The sequence below is a fragment of the Prionailurus viverrinus genome, chromosome X (genome assembly GCF_022837055.1).
Source record: "Prionailurus viverrinus isolate Anna chromosome X, UM_Priviv_1.0, whole genome shotgun sequence".
In the NCBI taxonomy this organism is placed as follows: domain Eukaryota; kingdom Metazoa; phylum Chordata; class Mammalia; order Carnivora; family Felidae; genus Prionailurus; species Prionailurus viverrinus.
In genome coordinates, this window is record NC_062579.1 from 24,697,018 (window position 1) to 24,711,033 (window position 14,016).

General features: G+C 36.5%; 1 protein-coding gene across 13 annotated transcripts in view; it reads right to left on the reverse strand.

Moving 5' to 3' along the window:
• DMD (dystrophin) overlaps nt 1-14,016 on the reverse strand; it is a 2,022,811-nt gene that overhangs the window by 1,135,553 nt on the left and 873,242 nt on the right. For all 13 annotated transcript variants that reach the window (XM_047843142.1, XM_047843144.1, XM_047843153.1 and 10 more), the window contains one exon: nt 11,630-11,824. In XM_047843142.1, the coding sequence (XP_047699098.1) occupies nt 11,630-11,824 (195 nt within the window). The remainder of the gene's footprint in view (nt 1-11,629; nt 11,825-14,016) is intronic.

Sequence of the window (14,016 nt, forward strand, 5' to 3'; positions counted from 1 at the left end):
TGCAGACATTATTTATTAAATCTTTACTTCAAACTTTGCCAGTGTTCCCTTAGTAAAAATGTTTCAGCAAGTGGAAAAAAAGCTGTATTAGAATTGAAATAATGCAGTTCCAGAGAAATAAACATATAAACTAAAATACAAGATAATATGAAAAATATGAAATTGATTATTTAGCATACTTTCCCCTGAAGGTGACTTGCACCCATATAATGACATTCTGGTTTGAAGTACACTGAACTTCATTATATATAAATATAAAAATAGATATTGATATAAATATAGATATATAAATGCTTCCAAGTGATTCCTTAGTCTTCATTTCTCAAAGTGACTCATGTGAGCAGCTGGTTATAAACACCTATAATTCTTTTTTTTTCTTTTTTTATTGTATTTGCTTCCTGAAGGAAAATTCGACTTATTGGCTCATCAACAGCTTCCTCACTGCCTCCTCTGCAGCATTCAGTACTGTTATGCATAACCCTCATCACATAGCCCTGGCGTCCCTAGTCTCACCTCATTTGGCTCTGCCTCAGCTTCCTCTCTATTTCTCTGTCTACCTCTGCCATCCTATTTCTTTTAGTCCACAGACACCTTGCTGTGGCCTTAAGCAGAGTCTGTCATTAAATGGCTGAGTCCCTACATCTGCCAGATGCCACCTCTGTTGGGCCCTATTAGCAATAGGTCTTTGATGCTATGTTGGCATCTTGCCTCTCCCGCTTTCTACCTCCGCCAATAAGATCCATTTGTGTCAAACTGATATTTAAGTCATGGGCGTGGGGCTGAGATTGTCCACAAAGGTGGGGTTAGAAGGAAAGAGGGTTGGGAAATGAACATAGGAAAAGATACATATTGTGAGCAAGTGTGGAAGAAGAGCTAAGAAATTACCCCTACTTTTCCCCATATGTACATCTCTAATCGAGATCGTCTTCTGAACTCTGACTTGTATCTATCCAACTGTGTCTTTGATATTCATGTGGATGTCTAATAAACATCTTACGCTTAACCTATCACCACTAAACTTATACTAAATCTTTCCCCCAACCTGATCCTCCTGCAATCGCCCACAGTATATAGTTTAACGGAAGCTCCATTCTCCCAGTTGTTCATGACAAAATTATTTGTGGTATCCTCGAATTCTCTCTCTCCCAGCCTACACGCAAGTGGCCACCAAATCCTATGAGCTCGACCTTTGGAATGTGTCCAGAATTTGACCCTGCCACCGCTCTGATACACACCACCATCTCTAGCTGGGATAATTCTGAATATGGGTATAATAAGAGTGCTTTCTTCATAAGGTTGTTGTGATGACCATATGACTCACCATAAGCAAAGAATTTAAAACATGTCCTGGGACAAAATAAATGAGTGGTAGCTATTAGTACTGTCCAAATTCCAATTACATCCAACTACAGATATTTAAGGGCTTTCTCCTTTATAAAACTATTCTGCTTCAGCTTTCTAAATTCTGAATTGCTTTCTCCTCCTCATGAATTCTGTCTCACATATTCCTTATACGGTATTTTGGCTATATTATGCCTTTCCTACCTTCGTTACTTCCTAACTTGTTTGCATAACTCTGATATGTGTATCCCATTAATGTCACAAATTACGAGAGTGCAGAGATCAAGTCTTATATTTCTCTTTTACGGTGTTAAACCCAGTATTTGAGCATTAATAAGTATTTGTTGATTTGAAGGGAAAAGTGGAGCTGAAGCTCTGAATCTTAACTTGCTTATGAAAATCCAATTTGAATGGAATCACTGAACCTTAAGATTTTGTTACACTGTTCTTGAACCATGGCAGATACGCATTCAGGTCCCAACAGATGTTGTGAGCTCTTCAGTTATTTCCCTGTTTATTCTATTTCACTTTTACTGGTTATTTAGCTATTAGAGTAAATAGAAGAATAACAGTCCATCTGCATTTCTGGCTAAGTTGCTCCATGGTTTCCTCAGATACCTCAGATACCTAACACCTTCATTCAGAATTACCTCTGCCCATGTTTCTCACATGCCACAGAGCATCGACAGGAAAAGAAAAATGTAAAACCTTCACTTTACTGCCCCAAGTATTCCTCAAAGACAATGATTCTAGTCCATCAGCACCAGCTAAACTGGAAACAATTTCACAAGTCATTTTGCGATAGGTACATTTTGTGTTGAGTTGCGCACATTGTCTAAATCACTTTATTGAAAGTCTTGATAGAAAAATTGGCTCTTGCACATAGCAAAGCAGAGTTGTAAGGAAGCAAATGCTATTTCTCTTCAAAATTAGACATATGGCATTCTATGTTTCCATTTTTTTAGAACCAGGGCATGCTTTTATGTCTTGTGTAACTGAGTTGAGGAGGGGCAGGTAGGTTTTATGGAGAAAAATTCTAAGGCAATATAGCAATCGAGGGAAACCTAAAAGAAATGATTACCACTGAGGAATGGGATTTAAAACTGTGGACAGGATGTTTTCCTTTCCTCTATTCCCTTTACACTCTTTTTATCCTGTATACATATGCCATCTTATGAGCATATTATTATTTTGACAAAGAACTGAAAATCCAGTATGAGTAATCAATCAAGTTCATAGATAGCTACCATACAAGATATAGTTAAGTCTGTAAGAATACAAATGACGTACTCTGTTTTGGAAAAAACAGGAAACCTATTTGGTAATATTTTACCTATTTTATACATGATTAATGTTGTTGATGTTGGGAGAACATGCATTCCATCCTAAGTGTTTTTGATGGGGGACAGAGAAAGCAAAACCGGTGTCTCATACCATCGTTCTGAGATAAACCTAAACTAAAATTTAAGAATGACAAAACAAAACATGATACAGAAGGAGGATCCTAACATTCTACTTCCTATCTTTACCTTTGTGGAAGCCCCACAGATACCCCAAATGCTGAGAACATTCTTTACTCTTTTGTCTAAGGTGTGGCAAATTCAACTTGGGAATTGGGAGTAAATGGTGCCCATTAATTATATGTGGTTTACAAAAGAAACTTTTTAGTTCTTTTCCTTGAATGTTTAACGATATGCATTAGGATTTAGAAATAAGTAGACTTGGAGAAAAGTCAGTGAATTAGAATGAACTATACACAATTGCCAATATTTGAACATTTTGATCTACATAATGTCACTTCATAAGGCTCAACTGAAAACTATTATAGTATTAATGTGGTCATGATTACCGACGTAAGCAGGAAAATGAATACGGAGTAGCTTTTCTAAATGGCAAAAGGAAAAAAAAATAAGTAATAAAAATAAATCTCGGAACTCCAAGAAAGAGAAGCTTCAATGCTTTAAAACAGTTTAAATCAAGTTCTTTTTTTTTTTCATAGTTCTGTAATCTGAACAAAGAATTGTAAATTACTGAAAAGGAGTTGGGAAAAAATGAATTCAACAAATTTCACTGGAAAACAAAACTCAAAACAATAAAACAAACTGAAAAAACAGCTTCTTATTCTTGGTAAAAGCCATAGCGCAGAGAAACTTGGAATGATCCAGAGTTTTCACAACCTCAAGAGAAGTACAGAACAAAGAATTATTTTTTAGTACCTGAAATTAATTGAAGAATGGAAAAGTTTGCCCCCACATAAGTAATACTTAGCGTTGGAAATATAGTCAAAGAAAATGATCAGAAATAAGATTCTCTAAAAGAAGTTTTTGTCAAAAACAAGTTTTTTTTAGACTCCGTGCATTCTCGTTGACTTTAAACTTTTTTTTTTTAAACTTTAGGCTATTTGCCAAATCTGGAAACAACTTTATGTATATTTTATGCTGTTGTCAACATGTTATTTAAAGTATTTTACACATAAATATGCAATTGTATAAGGTTTACTGCTTTTTAAAAGACCAGTTTTAAAAGATTATTTCCATAAAAATTTAATTTATAATGATTTTTAAGATTTTGGGTATTTGATGAAGTAAGACAGGTCTTACAAATCGTGAAATTTATATAATTACACATTTTTACAAGAATTTTTTCACATAATCCTACATGCTTTCACTTCATCTCCACAAGTGTACAGCTGAAAAGGCTGAGACAGGTATTATCATTAATTTCAGTTCAAAGTTCAGAAAACTGAGACTTACGTGATTTGCTCAAGGACACAAGCGTCAGATGTGGGATCTAAATCTAGGTCTTTTCTGTTCCAATTCAGTGTTTTACCATATAATGCAAGCTCAGTGTACGCAAAATATTACTAACATTTTAATTACATGTGGATTTCCTGCCACATACATTCATAAGTGATTGGCCTAAAAATCAGTATGTCCAAACCTAGATAGCATAAATGTCTCCGTGCTAGTATATGTGCACAGATTGTTGGAAGTCACCTATGTCTGGATGATTTAAATCAATGACCAAGAATATAATATAAAAGAGTCTAATTTTGTTTCTCCTTTTAGGCTTGGTACTGCTAGATTAACTTAACAATGCTGTGTCCTCTTAGATCACGGAGTCCCTATCTGGATTTACAAGACTGCTGTTCATTCATCCAACAGATTCACACTGAGTGTCTATTAACTGCTTGGTACTGTTCTAGGACTTGTAGATCCAGTGGTGAACAACAAAAGATACTGTGTTTTCTGCCTGGTCGGTTGTGCATGTGATGTTTGCTGGTCACCACAGGGAACAGGTCAGAAGGAGCAGATAGCTCATTTGCAAACCATTGCAGGCGGTGAAAACTGTATCTGTTGCTGTTGCTGACTCACTATCACCATTTTAATAAATGCAGCGCTGCAGTTAAATGGATATATTTACACTTAAGTGCATGTTGCATGTGTCTTCAGATTTATAAAACCCTGCACTACTGTTTTCACATTTGGGGTAGCTGAAAATAATAGCTTTAAGCAGTATGAGCTAACAAAAATGCCTTGAGACCCTATGTAACTTGGTTAATAGAAGAGCACACAACTTTGATTTCTAAGGAAAAAAAAAAAAAGATTAGAGAAACCCATTAGTGGCTGTTGTGACAGCAGTCATTGGGGAGTAGATCTATCTGAAAATTGAAAAAGAGAAAACGGCGCACCAAAGACTCAAACTCCAGTTCATTTTCACTCTCTGGAATTTGTCTTCATCTGACAGATGAAGGCAAGACCCTAAATAAATCTAATTCTTATCCTCTGTATGTCCCATCCAGCTACCAGGCTCTACATTAATGACATATCAAATTGGGAAGAGTGTTCAATCAAAAGGCATTAAAGTACTTATTAATGAGATTTTTCTGAGCTTCTAAAGAAGAATCTTAAAGCTATTTTTAGTGGCTCTGTGGTAAGTTATCCTTTTGCTTTTTCTGCGCGGTTTATGGTCCACATGTGAACAGCACTTCGTAAATACAACAACGGATTTTGTCCGAAACATTCTCCATAGGAGGATGCATGGTCCTGGCAGAACTAACAAATCAGCAATTATATATCACACATCAGAAGATGGCATGTGACTTGGTCAAAGAAGAGAACTGGTCATGAACAGAAGGGAAACCTCCCCAGAACTGAATTTCGACCTCCGAACTTCCTCCAGCCTCATGAATTGTATGTTTTAATGTGGAAAGTTCTGACTTCTTGAATTTATAGGATGGGGATGATCCAAATAGTCTTGCTGAGAGAAATTAAGCAGGAGTGGTTCTCAAAGTGCATTTTAGCAAAGATGGGAATACACTACAGCTAGGGAGCCAAAGCAGGACAATGGTTGGGCCTGATGAAATAATGGCGGGCAGAAGAGAATGGATTATCTCCTGTAAAAGAGAGACATGTGTACGATATAAAAGAAAACTGTACTAAAATCACAAGTAAATATGAGCTGGCCATGGTTACGATGCAGTAAATATCTATAATCTCTTCACTAGAAGAGGAATGAAAAATTAAGTACTGATAAAATGACTGAAGTACGATTTAAATCACAGTGACTAGATTAATATTTGTAAAGTAATTCACAAATATAAATAGCAAATTGAACAAATAAATCCCCAATGATAAAAACAGTTGAAGAAAGGAATTATATTTATAGCTGAATGAATGTGTTAGCTGAAAAACTTGATTTTCCTCAGAGAAATCACTAAATGATTACATTATTCAAAATGTTATATGTAGACCAAAGATCAGTTTTTACAATGTGGTAATACATTTAATTTAAGTAGAATTCAAAAAGCATTTAGAATCAAATTTTGCTTTGACATTTTATACGCTCCATGATTACTTAATTTAGAATAATTGCAAACTCCTCTTGTTGGAATATTATTAAATCGGTGAAAAAAATCTAACGCTCTATGTAGTATGCCCCTGTGCTACAAGGTGTGCAGAAACATTCATTCTTTTATTTGCCTTCAGATCTTTGGTTCAGATTTGTACGTGAGGTATCTCCTTCTATTATTTAATTCCCTTAATACCAGGCTAAAAAAGTTTGCACATGGTACTAGTTTTTTCCTCATTCAAATGACCGGCATCATTAAGCGTGTGCTTAGATGTGATGAAATAGATTCCAATGGAGAAAGATCCTGATCAGAGAGATAAGATCTCATTGCCAGGGCTTTTGCCCCTGCTTCAAGGCAAGATGAGGACAGAAGGCATAAATATTGGTGAGAAGAAATCTTACACCCCTCAAGGAATCCTCTGCCAAATTCACAGGACACCTAAATTCTGCTGAGCCCCAAATCTGCTGAGAATAGGTCTTTATACATCCATGCTCAAGTCTGTGTGGATAGAGAAATAAATCTGTTGCCTCCACTTTGAAAACATTACCAGGGTCTGGGAATCTCTTGCAACCACCCTAGCCCAGACCACCAGCATCTCTTCTCCAATTGCTCTCCTTGGTTTTACTCTTGATCCCTTTTAGGTCTACTTAAAGCACAAACCAGATCATGTCATTCATCTCCTCAAAAGTCTACAATGTCTCCTCTCTCAGTCCGAGCAAAAGGTACTCTTTACAACGGCACCCGAGGCCCTCCACAATCTGCACCACCCACAGGCCCTTTGATCTGGGGTCCTACTACCCTCCTCTGACTTATTCTGCTTCAGCCACACTAGCGACCCTGCTGTACAGTGATCAAGTTAGGGACGCTCCCAACATGTGGGCCTCTGCCCTGACTATCCGCTCTGCCCACACAGCAAGGCTGAGCACTAGGATGACTCCCTTAGTCTCTTCAAATCTTTGTGCAAGTGTCCTTTCCACCCTACTTAAAATTGCAATCCCACCTCTTTCCATTTCACCTACTCCTACCCCTTTGGTAATTTGATATCCCTTATCCAATTCTGTGGGTTTTTTTAATAACAAGTATCATCTTTAAATATACAATATTTACTTATTTATTACTTCTGTGTTTGCCGACATGCTGTCTCCCACTGCTATGGCAAAAACGGCAGGGTCCGTTGATTTGGTTCACCATTTTTTAAGCACTTAGAGTGATGCCAGGTACATAACAAGAGCTTAATAAATACGTTTGAATGCAAAAATCCTCACTCCTTAGATTAGCAGCTTGTCCTAACAATTTCTCTTAAGTCTCAAGGGCCCCACATAAAAGCTGAACCAGTCAAAGAAGACTGAGCGACTTTGCTTTACAGCCTTTGGCTCATTAAGCTCACAACAAGCTCTTCCAAGTGCTGTTGAGGTTGAACAATAGCTGTGTCTACTTGGATCCTCTCTAAACTGTGCATTAGGCCCAAGTACCATGTCAACATCTGTGAGCTTTTTTCACATGTCCACACTTCTTGTCACTCTCTTGCCTACCAAAACCACAAACAATTTCTATTCACCTCAACCAGAGCATGTGTACTATCATCAGCTTAGAAGAAAGAAGTGAGATGATTCATGTCTGACTTCTTTCTTTCCTTCCCTTTCCTTTTCTCTTCTTCCCTCCCCCCCCCCCCCCTTGCCTCCTCCCTTCCTTCCTTTTATGGAATCTTGTTAAACCTTCATGGATTCATAGACAATGAGAACTCAGGACATTTTTCCTACAAACTGGGCATGACAGACCTCCATATTCTACTGTGTTTTGTCCAAATTCATGTTTGGTATGCTCAACAGAGAACTCGAGAAAAAAAACCTCGTGAGGTAGTATGGTACAGTGGTTAACAGCTCAGACCCTGGAGCTGTGTTGCTTGCGTTCAAATCTGTGCTCCATCAATATGAGCTGCACCAACTTTATCAAGTTATTCTCTATTTCTTTAGGTTTTTTTCATCTTCAAATGCGGAAAATAATTTTTCATATTTCATAGATTTGTAGTGAGGATTAAATTAGTTAATATAGGTAGATTATTAACAGTGCCTGACCAGTGGATAAAAACTAATTCTTATTATAGCAAAAGATTAAACCCCATTGTCACCCTTATTCTAATCCATGCTCTTATTTTTATCCTCAAAGCTTACTTTATTAATGCCAAGGTCTAATTAAGCAACTTAAGGGGCTCCTTAGTGGGGAAGTAGCAGTCATCAACCTGAATGGAGTATTTTCCAAGATTTCTGTTAGTAAATGCTGACTAAACAGTGTATATGCTATTATTTCTTTCAAAATTATCGAAGGTTGGATGCCCTAGAAGCAGATTCTAAGACTAGAACATATAGGCACATGATTTACTTGGGAATGATCCCAGAAAGCCCTGGTAAGGCAGTCAGAGAGGATAGGAGAGAAAACCAGTTAACGACTGTAATATGAGGAAGATTTCTACTGTGCACAGTGGGTCTCAGTCTTTATCCATAGAAAACTACCTGTCACTGGTTGAGGTTTGTTGGGAGATGGTGGGGAGGCAGAGCCTTAACTCCCTGACACTTATGAGTCTGGACGACTAGAGAGAGCTCTGGGCAGAGTCCCAGGCACCTGCAGGTGGCAGCTGCCAGTCACAGTACAAGGAACTCTGAGTGTGGAGGGGGTATGGGTGAGGCCCCAAGAATACTGGAGATGCCAATACAACTGAAGTTTTCAGTAAAGTCAGGTATATGACAGCATTAGGATAAATCCTTTCCATTTGGGCCCCTTAAATAAATCATTTCTGCTTTCACGAGATGTTAAATATTTAAAACTCTCAGGGATCAAACTTTTGGAAACTTAAAAAGTTCTATGTTTATGCTTTATTATCATTTGTGTTGTCGTAAGAACAACTCAATAACAGGCTTAATATGATATCTAGCCTCTTACTGTTACCTATAGGCTCAATGTCGTACAGCAGATCTCTAGAACTGATTCCATTTGTACTTTATACCCACTGAACAGCAACTCCCCATTTCTCCCTGCCCTCGATCCCTGGCACTCAGAGTTCTACCCTCTTTTATGCTCACACTTTCATAAAAGGCATGTTGAAGCAGGCTTTCATGACTTAACGTAGTAATTATATTTGAGCAAATTGTATTAAGACAGTTCACAGTTTTTCTTAAAAATAAAGTATAAGCCATTCCTCATAGTGATTGAGACTTCCAAAACTTTAAATTCTTTCAAAACTATTGTACTATCATTTGTGCAATGGTTATAAATTTTTATATACAAACAAACACAGTCAATTGATTCACAATGCGAGTATTGGCTTTGATATAAGAATAAATAGTTTTTATGTATTTCTCATTCATTGCTAGTTATGCCTTAGCTCATGTATTAGCTATTAAATGCAGATTTCCATATGTAAACAGGTATTTATCTGCTTTGTTTTTGTCAAAATGATTAGGTGGCTTTCTAATTCAATAACTCTATGGAAATTATATGGGCTATATTAGCAGTATTATGTTCAGAAAGTAATTATTTTAACTTATTACACATTACTTGTATTGTATTGTACTTTCAAGAATATGTATGTTAAACCACAACAATGCCTACTACAGTTCTGTAATTTGATTCATGCAAATCTGTCAGGAATAAAGTCAACCACAATTTAATTTCAAACCTTCCCAACCAGCAGCTGTACAATTTATGTGCTACTTTTCTATTTTTACTACTGGATAATGACAATGATGAATGCCTTTAAGAGGAAATACATATTCATTGAAAAGACTGAGATCAAAACTATCCTCTTCAAAAGGCCCACAGAGGTAGGAAGCCCATTTCCCTGCTTCAGGAGATTTGCTGGTGGTGAGCTGGAATTATGCCCAAAAATGCATCTCATGAGGATTCAATAATCCGGTTAAATTAAACCTGCAATAATACCTCTTTACAAACCACAGTAATCAATACCATCACAATTGGCAATAGCTAGAATACTCTTAAATACATCTGGAAGAACAAATGATTAGCTGAGCATAGCCAGGGGCCCATCATTCTGAGTGTGCCAGGTTAAGAGGTATGGAGACAAAGATATTCAATGGGCAACTTAATAAGTTTAGGGTCACTGCTCTCCTGACCCATATGTCCACGAACATGGAATGAAATGAATATTACCTCATTAGCAGTAATTTACATGTTGAATGACAATGATGAACTTATAAACTGTGCTGTCATGTGAAATTAGTGAATGTGAATAATGACAGGAATGCTGGCATGTATCCTTTATCAACTGATTGGGTTTCTTTTCTTCACTGTATCTGTCAGCGATCTGACTTTTATTTCAAAAATACTAAGAAAAAACACCATACTGAAATGGATGGAATAGTTCCAGAGATCCATGCATTTCTTATTTTATTTTAGCATATAATTTTATAGCTTACTTGATACAACATAAGATAGGAAATTCAAGTGACTCAAGATACCGCAGCTCTGATTTCCAAAACAAACAAACAGCTTTATCTATTTGTATACCTATGCAGATAAATGTGTGATATGGAATGAGTTCTCAAAAAATCATTTAGAGTATAAGACACTTTGGCTAATAGGTGCTGCTGACAGTGAACTTACCTTCTGTCCATAATCTCCCACTATTTGCATTGAAAAATACCAAGCTATACTATTTCATTCTGAGTGTAAAATGTATGATCTCAAAAATTATTTTGAGGCCCACATTATTGTGTACATTTTCTTGATGCTGCGTTCATTTAGGTTCAGATACTTCCCTCTATAATTCAAAGGCTATTCCCTCATCATGTTTTGCCTTCATTTGGGATCCAGAAATTTGCAGTTGGTGGTTTGAAAAAAAACAAAAACAAAAACACAAACAAAGACAAAACTGGATTTGGTTGGTAGCCTTTGGCTGGTAATTTTAGAGAAAATATTTCATTGCTTTCTATTTGATTAGACTCCATATATTATAGTACTGATACTGGAACTAATTCTAAATTGAATATATGTATATTAAGTTAAAACTATAGGCAATAGATATAATTTATTCTTTTGTATTTTTTAATAGATAAAATTTAAAATCTCCTCTAATTCCCTCTTTTATGGGAGGAGAAAGGAATGTATTAGGTGCGAATATACTGTTCCCCTATCAAAGCTTATTTTTGGGTGAGTCCTTTCTGCCCTAAATCGATGTGAAACTATTATTTTTTGTTTCTTCCCTCTTTTAGAAAGTCTCTCAACATTAAATATTATAAAATCCCTCTTCTATGTTTCTCTCTCTACCCCGGATTTCTACAACTAAGCATCCGTGGAGTGTGCTAGTAATTCGATAGGGGAGTCAAAATGCCTTCAGTGTGTACATTTAAGTCAACTGTTTTCTTCCTGCAAATGATCAAGATGAGTATCTTGTAAAATTTAACAAAAATACTTTGCTTTTACCTTCAGAGACTCCTCTTGTTTAAAGAGATCTTCGAAATCTTTAGCACAGAGGTCAGGAGCATTAAGAAGTTGTTCCACTTCTGACAGGGCTTGTGAGACGTGAGTGATCTCAGTCAGGTAAGTAGAAGGCACATAAGAAATTTCCAAAGGCATGTCTTCAGTCATCACCATCATCGATTCTTCATGGACTGTGTGCTGGTATAGATATACAAAAGAAGAATTCTTTTAGCTTCCTAATAATGAAAAGACCTCTACTGAATTTATATAAATTCCAGTCTAGAGCTGGCAGAGGGCTGAAAATGAACAAAAATCCATGATGGTAAGTCTAGTAAAAGGGTTATTATTTATATACCCTCTTCTTGCAGAAAGTGTTAGAAGCGTTTAAAAATAAGACATACATACACGTTAGTACCACGATTATGAGAATGAAAGACCAAGAGCCATAAGGTCATGAGAGGGATAGTTTTACTCTAAGAAAAGGATGATTTTCATAATTGGTTTTTAAAATGTAATTCTTAGCTTCCTGGAAAATTGGGTGTGAAGTAGAATTGGGGGAGGGGTAGTCTACATGTGTGGTTTTTCTACCAAAGGAACTTCTCCTATACTTTTCCCCTTAATCTTGATTGAAGTAAAAGAGGGCCAAAGTGGTTTTGGCTGGTATATACCTTTATATTCAGTACCCTTCTCCTCCAAATTTCAGACATCGGCTCCCCTATTTGATGCTAGTTTCTTGTTAAGTTAACTGATAATTGAAGCACGAGATGAGGAAGACTGAGAATGGGATTCCCGTTTTAATGAGAACTCCAGAAAGCCCTAAGGTCTAAGGAAGTACTAGCCTGTCCTCCGTCTACACTTTCCTACCTGCCATTCAAGCACTACGATCGATGGGCATTGGGAGTTTAGATTCCTTTTGGATTTGGCCAATAGAACCTCTTCCCTTATTCCTTATAAGAGCATGAAATAAATACTATTTGGCACGCAAATTCAGAGAGAGAGATGACCTCTGCTCTTTTCTGTCTATACTATAAGCAACAAAACTCTTGTAATTGAAATTAGTTTTCCAGTAACTTCGTTTTGAATTGATCAACTGCCATCTGCCTGTTGATGGGGTCAGCTGAGGGTTTCAGTGACAGGGTCTCTAGAGGAGTACTGATGATAAGCATGCTAACACAGCCATTTCTTACTGCACAGGTTTTATGACAAGACCATCCTCATTACTGCAGGAATGCAATTAAATGGAGCTTAGGATTTCAGACTGAATCCATGTAAAGATGAGTAAAATTATCAGCTGGACTATGTATGCGTTCTTATTAATTTCTCAGGTCCAGAATTCTTGTACTCAGTTCTTACATAAAATGAAAATAATTGCAACTTAGATGTCTCATTTACTTATAACACTGCAAATTCACAGAATTACACCAATTAGCTTAAATGACAGAATTGTACTTTTTACAAAATTCGATTTTGCGTGTATATCTCGACCAAAATACATGATACATATGCTTTCATCATGAATAGAATGATAATTTGCCTGCACTTCTAATTCTGCATTCAAAATAATAATAGAATTTTGGGCTACAGTTTAAAGAGGACAACCCACAGATTTAACCACATATTTTTAAATTTAAATTCTCAATCTCTTCATTTCAAACCATTTCAGCAGTTTAAAAGAAAAAATAAATCGGCAGACATGTGAATGTGCAATTGCCACTAACACATTAATTTAATACTAACTAGTAGAGTTAACACAAGTCAATCGAATTTATTATGACTTTCATATATTCTATTAGACTGGTGGATGTTGTTATTAAAAATTTCCAGGTTAATAAGTTGTTTTTCTTATTTACATAAATTTCTTCAACTCCTGAAGGAAAGATAGTTCTACATTATCTGAAACCAGAATGTTCCTACAGTATTTTTTGGTAATGGTTCAATTTTCTTGCTTTTCAATTGTATACATTTTATACCTGTAAGTTTTTATACAGTAGTGGTTTTTGTTATTTGGGACAAAGTTGGGTAGAAAACAAGTAGTAGTTTATCTCTCTCTTGCATATGTATATATCCATGTATTTGTGTATGTATACATTTAACCAAGCAGGTTGTTTTAGAATGAGACATATCTTCAAAATATTTAGAGAACATCTGAATTTCATTTAAAAAAAAATCAGCGTGGGGGCGCATGGGCGGCTCATTCGATTAGGTGTCTGACTCCTAATTTTGGCTCAGGTCATGAACTCACAGTTCATGAGTTCAAGCCCCTTATTGGGCTCTGCACTGATGGTGAGGAACCTGCTTGGGATTCTCTCTCCTGCTCTCGCTCTCTCTCTCTCTCTCTGCCCCTCTCATGTGCTCTTGCTCTCTCTCAAAATGAATAAATAAACGTAAAA